This window comes from Tachysurus vachellii, chromosome 4 (assembly GCF_030014155.1).
Source record: "Tachysurus vachellii isolate PV-2020 chromosome 4, HZAU_Pvac_v1, whole genome shotgun sequence".
Classification (NCBI taxonomy): domain Eukaryota; kingdom Metazoa; phylum Chordata; class Actinopteri; order Siluriformes; family Bagridae; genus Tachysurus; species Tachysurus vachellii.
Window position 1 is genome coordinate 28,345,288 of NC_083463.1, and position 6,980 is coordinate 28,352,267.

General features: G+C 37.5%; 1 protein-coding gene across 1 annotated transcript; it reads left to right on the forward strand.

The window, feature by feature from the left end:
- The first annotated feature begins 1,897 nt into the window (after positions 1-1,897).
- On the forward strand, positions 1,898-6,729 carry fdx2 (ferredoxin 2). Its single transcript, XM_060868744.1, has 5 exons — positions 1,898-2,098; positions 3,532-3,586; positions 3,958-4,064; positions 4,358-4,445; positions 4,682-6,729. Exons 1-5 carry the CDS (start codon positions 1,924-1,926, stop codon positions 4,836-4,838), a joined length of 582 nt encoding a protein of 193 aa, XP_060724727.1. The 5' UTR covers positions 1,898-1,923; the 3' UTR covers positions 4,839-6,729.
- Positions 6,730-6,980: the final 251 nt, after the last annotated feature.

Consider the following 6,980-nt stretch of genomic DNA (forward strand, 5'->3'; position numbering starts at 1 on the left):
TGGTCCAAAATACGTTCATCCAGAATCCAGACACTCAGGCTATAGGAAGCGTCTAGAGGCTGTTATTTCTGCTAAAGGAGGCTCTACTAAATATTGATGTGATTTTTCTGTAGGGGTGCCCAAACTTATGCACCTGTCTAATTTCGTTTTGATGCATATTGCGTATTTTCTGTTAATCCAATAAACTTCATTTCACTACTGAAATATTACTGTGTCCTTCAGTTATTTGATAGATCAAAATGAAATTGCTGATCCAAATATTTATAAATGGAAATTGTCAGGGGTTCCTAAACTTTTGCATACGACTGTACATCCTTGTACAATACAAGAACCAGAAACCGGGCAGGAAACATCACTCTGACCCTGGACACAACCTCTTTCAGCTCCTCCCTTCTGGCAGGCGTTACAGAACTTTGTTTACCAAAACTGCCAGACACAGGAACAGTTTCTTTCCCCAGGCCCTTTATCACCCTGATTAACAACTCACCATAATTATATTCCCTGCTTCATATCTATAAGTGCTGCATTATCAGAACTGTCAGTCATCACATCATCTGTATGTTACACACACTATTGCTGCTGTAAATCGTACAAAAGCATAATATTGCACAATATTGTTATTTGCACTACCACACACTCTCACACTTTATGTACATAACTAATCTGTCATATATTCTGTATTCCTATTTAATACCTATACTGTCTGTATTCTCTCACATCATCTATATTGTCGTTATAGTCTGTATTATCTTGTCTTGTCTTGTATAGTGTTATTTTTGTCTGTACTTTTGTCACAAACAGCTGGAACCAAATTCATTGTGCATGTCAACACACTGGCCAATAAACCTGATTCTGAGTCAATATATATATATATATATGGCAACAGTAATTGTTAGGAATGCACTAGTGTCATGCTTCACAATTAGAGTGATAACAATTTCTTCCGAAAATATACAGAAAGTCTTTTTTGCCTCAGAACAATAATTCTGCCAGTTTGAAACAAAGGCCTCTGTGGCTTTCAGTGAAGTGGCTGCTTCTATCTAAACTGCTTTCCTTTCGATCTCCTGCAGCCATCAGCACATGACTGACGATGATTCTTCATGCAGAGTGGAGAAGCTGTTAGGCTAAACATCTAAACTACTCTGTGAGAGAATTCAAACAAAACCCACCTGAACCCCAGCCAAACCCCTGCTCCAAACAAACACACACACACACACACACACACACACACACACACACACACACACACACACACACACACACAATAATTCAGACTCATGATGTATATGCTAAATATGCTAATGTATTTATGCTAAATACTAAATACATTATGCTAAAAACATTACTACATTCTTTGTATTTAGGGCAGAAAGGTAGATTTTGGACTTTATAGTAAGCCTACACATCTTTAGACCTTTATTAAAAACATGTTTAATGAACTTAAATGAAAGGAAAATGTGTATTGTACCTTTACCCATTTTAAACAAACATACAAACAAAAAATGTACAAGAGATGATTAGACCAGATTAGTTTTATTCTATTCTATTCTATTCTATTCTATTCTATTCTATTCTATTCTATTCTATTCTACTCCATTCTATTCTACGTTCTTGTTCTTCACATGCATTTTCTTCGTTTTGGCGCCACCTGGTGGTCAAATAGGGAACAAGACTTTGTGATAAAGCAACACATTTGTCTCTAAACTCTTCTCATCTCTGCCGTGTGTACGAAGTTTGCATGATCATGCATAGAGATGCTAAGAAAAAAAATCACTTGTCTCTAACTTTATATAGTTAAAAAAAACGAAAAAAACAACAACAAAAAAAACGCCTGATCTCACCGCTGCTCCCTAGGCGGCGGTAAAAATCTACATTCACAAGAGAAGAAGAATAAGAAGCAGCATCACGTGACCAGGCACTGTCATGGCGGCCTCCGCTGCAGCCCGGGCGACCATCGGACTGACTTTAAGACTGGCTAAAGTTGCACCTCAGTGCCGCGTTTGTCCGTTTAACCGGTTAAACATTTGCAACGGTGCCACGATAGCAAAGCCGAGTCGCCGTTTCTCAGCACCGAGCAGACAGTTACAGACTTCTATAAGTGAGTGAACTGATCTGGAACCAGACAAAATTAAGTGTTTGTAAACAGCAGTGTGGCGCACGTGCGCTTCTCACCTGGGTCAGGTGTTAAAACGGGTTGTTTTTAATGTCAGACTTGTTTCATCTTACCTGTGGGCTTTTCATAAAGGTTTTGAGTTGTGTTTGCAGTATTGCGATATTATTGTCATCTTTACTGGCATCCATTAATCCATCAAAACATCCAGCTATGATCTATACATCCAGCTATGATCTATACATCCAGCTATCATCAATACATCCAGCTATCATCAATACATCCAGCTATGATCTATACATCCAGCTATGATCTATACATCCAGCTATGATCAATACATCCAGCTATGATCAATACATCCAGCTATGATCAATACATCCAGCTATGATCTATACATTCAGCTATGATCTATACATCCAGCTATCATCAATACATCCAGCTATGATCTAGTGTATACATCCAGTTATCATCAATACATCCAGCTCATTTATCTTGATTTCTTTCTGCAGCTTTTCCTGCTGTGCACCTAGCTGATAAAGGCAGTCTAGAGTCCTCTATCTGTTCCAGCGATTTCCAGATATTCCCAAGCTGGTTTAATTTCTCCAGTGGGTCCTGGGACAAAGTTTTTTTTTGTACTATGTGTTTTCGTTGCTCTTATTTCACTGCTACAAACAGGTACATTAACTGTAATGCTGCTGTGCGTCTGTGTATATATATATATATATATATATATATATATATATATTGCACAAGTAATTACTTATATATAACCTTGTACCATACAAGAACTAGAAACCGGGCAGGAAACATCACTACTGACCCTTCACACCCTGGACACCACCTCTTTCAGATACTCACTTCTGGAAGGTGCTACAGAACTTTACCAAAACTGCCAGACACAGGAACAGTTTCTTTCCCCAGACAACTCACCATAATTATATTCCCTGCTTCATCTATAAGAACTGCTACAGACAGGTACAGCAGCTGTAATGCTGCTGACTGATATGCTTTTATTTAATTCTCATGCTCTTTTATTTGGTCACTTGAGCATAGGTTCCTAAAATATTAAATCTTCTCCACCAGAGACACAGTCTTTCTTCTCACCTGAAGAGAGCATCCCAATTTTTTTAGGACAGAATCACAGCCTTGAACCGGGAGTTTTTCTTACTTATTTTTTGTTGTTTTTGTGACCAATTACAGAACAGGCACAAACCACTCTATACTGTAACATATGCAAATCACTTACCAAAGGTTCATCAGCATGGCTTATCGACAATCACACATTGTATTTAGGATATTCAGGGAAATGTCACAATGGCATAATGACTAAGAGAGGACAAAATCTTCTCTAAGCACTTACTAGGTAAATAAGTGGACTTTGTAGACATATTGTCCTGATTTTACATTATTTCTCATTGCAGATCGGCACCAGATTGACGAGGGCGGTTCAACGGTAGAAGAGCCAGATGAGGATGTGTGCGTCTCCTCATCTTTCCCCTTTTATACAACTTAAAAATAAGCTTTACGAATGAATCCTTGGGGTAGTTCTTTAACACTCATGTTAATCATAACTTCTATACAGGTTTTAATATGAAAATATTCTACAAGCCTTTGATGGTAGCACAAATTTTGACTTACATATTATGTGAAGTAATTTCCATCAATGAATGAATCTACTGTAAGCAATAACACTATTGAATACACACTACAGTGACATCATTGTGAAATATTACTTACTGTCTATATGATAACAATTATATATATTTTGTAATTAATGTCATAGGTGCAATTTCTACACATTACGTCTGATTAAACTGTTTAACTAAACTAAATGCTTTCTGCTGCAGCATTAATGTGGTGTTTATTGACCGTTCTGGACAGAGGATACCGGTGAAGGCAAAAGTAGGAGACAACGTTCTGTATCTAGCGCACAGACATGGCATTGATCTTGAAGGTGAACTTTTATAACAATTCTAACATTTTCATAGTTTTGTATTTGTCAATCTGGCATGATAGATTCTAATATTATAATAAACAAATCTAATAAAATTAACCAGAGACTTACTGCTTTCCTTTTTAGTTCTTTTCATATTTGTACATGTGTAATGTAACAGAGTGACAAACAAGGCAATGTTCATCTTTAATCTAAATTCAAAGATGTTTTTTTTTTTCCGGCTTATAAAGAGCATGCATGGATTGCCTTTTGACTTGGTGGATGATCATAAACTCATTCTCCTGCTTTTTCAGGGGCCTGTGAGGCATCATTGGCTTGCTCCACGTGTCACGTTTATGTAAATTTTGAGTACTTCGATAAGCTTCCTGAGCCTGAAGAAAGGTAATACTTGGTACATTAGAGTTATATAGGCATTTTTGATTTTTAAGTTCCTTCAACGCAGCACTTGTTCCTATATTCAACAACTTCCTTGTACCTGCACTTGCATTATTAAGTAAATCTACATAAAGGTATTTTGTAGGAAGTGTTGCGTGTAGTTAATTTAATTAGCCAGCCATTCCTTCATATGCATGTGCTATGCATCTCATGTGTTTGTAACATCTTTTAATCTTTTAAAGTGAGGATGACATGCTGGACATGGCCCCAATGCTGGCAGAGAACTCCCGTCTTGGTTGCCAGATTATTTTGACCCCCGAGCTGGACGGCATAGAGCTGACCCTTCCAAAGATCACGCGGAACTTCTATGTTGATGGTCACAAGCCCAAACATCACTAAGAAAAGCAGGTTGAAGTAAAGGCTGTGCAAACGTGGGAAACTTCTTATATGAGGAGGACTGAGACTCTCACGTTTAAAGAATGGAGGCGCAGTGCAGAGAACATCACAACATCAATCTGATATTTCTCTTTCCAAGTGTCTCCAGACACTCCACCCATATACTGTATCTGGTAAAACATCTGGATCAAGAAAAGCACTTGGTCCTTTTGGCCACGAACATAGAAATGCCTTTTGAAATTGGTTAAACAGCTTGAATGGGAAGTTTTAGAGCCACCACAGAGTATTGAAATTCTCCTGCATTATTGTACAAACTCCAAAGATAGTAAAGGTGGCGTTTTTTTTTTTGTTACGCACATAAATCAGCCGCACAATTTTTGTATTTCCTTATACATGTGTGGATAAATGAAATAGATCACAAGATAAAAGTTGGTCTAGCATTCATTTGTTTTTTTAGTATGTTTTATTTTTATTCTTTTTTTTATTTTTATTTAAACAAATGTTTTAATTTGCATTCATCTTTCTCAAGGGCTAAAAATTGATCAGAATAAGAATCAGATCTACTGGCTTAGTGTGTTGACACACAAGAAATTTGGTTCCTGCTGTTTGTGACTCAAAAGTACAGACATAAATAACACTATACTATATGAGACAATACAGACGATGTGAGACAATATAGACAGTACGGGTATTAAATAGGAATACAGAATATATGACATTAGTTATGTACATAAAGTGTGAGAGTGTGTGGTAGTGCAAATAATATTATGCTTTTGTACAATATACAGCAGCAATAGTGTGTGTAACATACAGATGATGTGATGACTGACAGTTCTGATAATGCAGCACTTATAGATATGAAGCAGGGAATATAATTATGGTGAGTTGTTAATCAGGGTGATAAAGGGCCTGGGGAAAGAAACTGTTCCTGTGTCTGGCAGTTTTGGTAATCAAAGTTCTTTAGTGCCTGCCAGAAGGGAGGAGCTGAAAGAGGTTGTGTCCAGGGTGTGAAGGGTCAGTAGTGATGTTTCCTGCCCGGTTTCTGGTTCTTGTATTGTACAAGGCCTGGGGAGCGGGCCGGGGGGCACCGATTATTTTCCTGCTGTTTTAACTGTGTTGCAGTCTGTTCCTGTCCTGTTTTGTTGTAGACCCAAACCAGATGGTGATGGATGTGCACAGGACAGATTCAATGGCTACAGTGTAGAACAGCATCAACAGTTTCTGTGGCAGACCATACTTCTTTAATTGACATAGAAACTACATCCTCTACTGGGAGTGGAGTATTTCCGGAATTATTGTATTAAAAGCTGAAATGAAGTCGACAATCCCGGCCTATGTCCCTGGGCAGCCAAGGTGTTGTAGAATGTAGTGCAGCCCAATGTTGACTGTGTCATCCACCGATCTGGTTGCTCAGTTTGCATGGAGAAGAAAACCCTCTATCACTGGACTGAGTTCTTGGAGACAGAGGTGACTGGGCTAGGGTTAGTTAAGTTAAAGCCATGATGTCACTGGGCTGTTTGGTTGTTGAGAGAAATCGTCTAAAACCGGTTTTCAAACCGGGGTTTCATCTGTCTGTGTAATTGAGTCAAGACAAGATATGACAAAAATATAATTTTGTAAACAATTTAATTAATTCTCTGAGCCTGGCAGAATATGCATATTAACAGGATTTATGCCATGGGAACTATTATAAAAGCCATCATGTTATCGATTTACGGGTTTTAACTGTTAATATACATAACAATTATAATCTCACACACATCTCAAATATGGAAGCCCACTTGTGACCACAAGTAAACAACTAAACCCACCCAACTGTAGCTGCAACTGACTTGTAAGTGGCTTTTTGTGTAATGTTTGTTGTCGAATAAATAAATAAATCTAAACCATAAAACTGTTGTTTTATTGTTAATTAAAAAAAACGAACGAATGCTTTTTATGAAGTTAAATCAGAAGCATGTAACCAAACTTATACCTTGGTTAGTATTAAGAGATATATGACTCATTTTTGTTTTAAGACACAGAACCACACAATTTATGGTCTCTAATACGTTTTTGAGTCAAACCCAAACTTTGTGCAACATAATTGTTTTCGATGACGTAACTTTGGCCACAGTAATTGACAAAACACCTATTAAAACTATT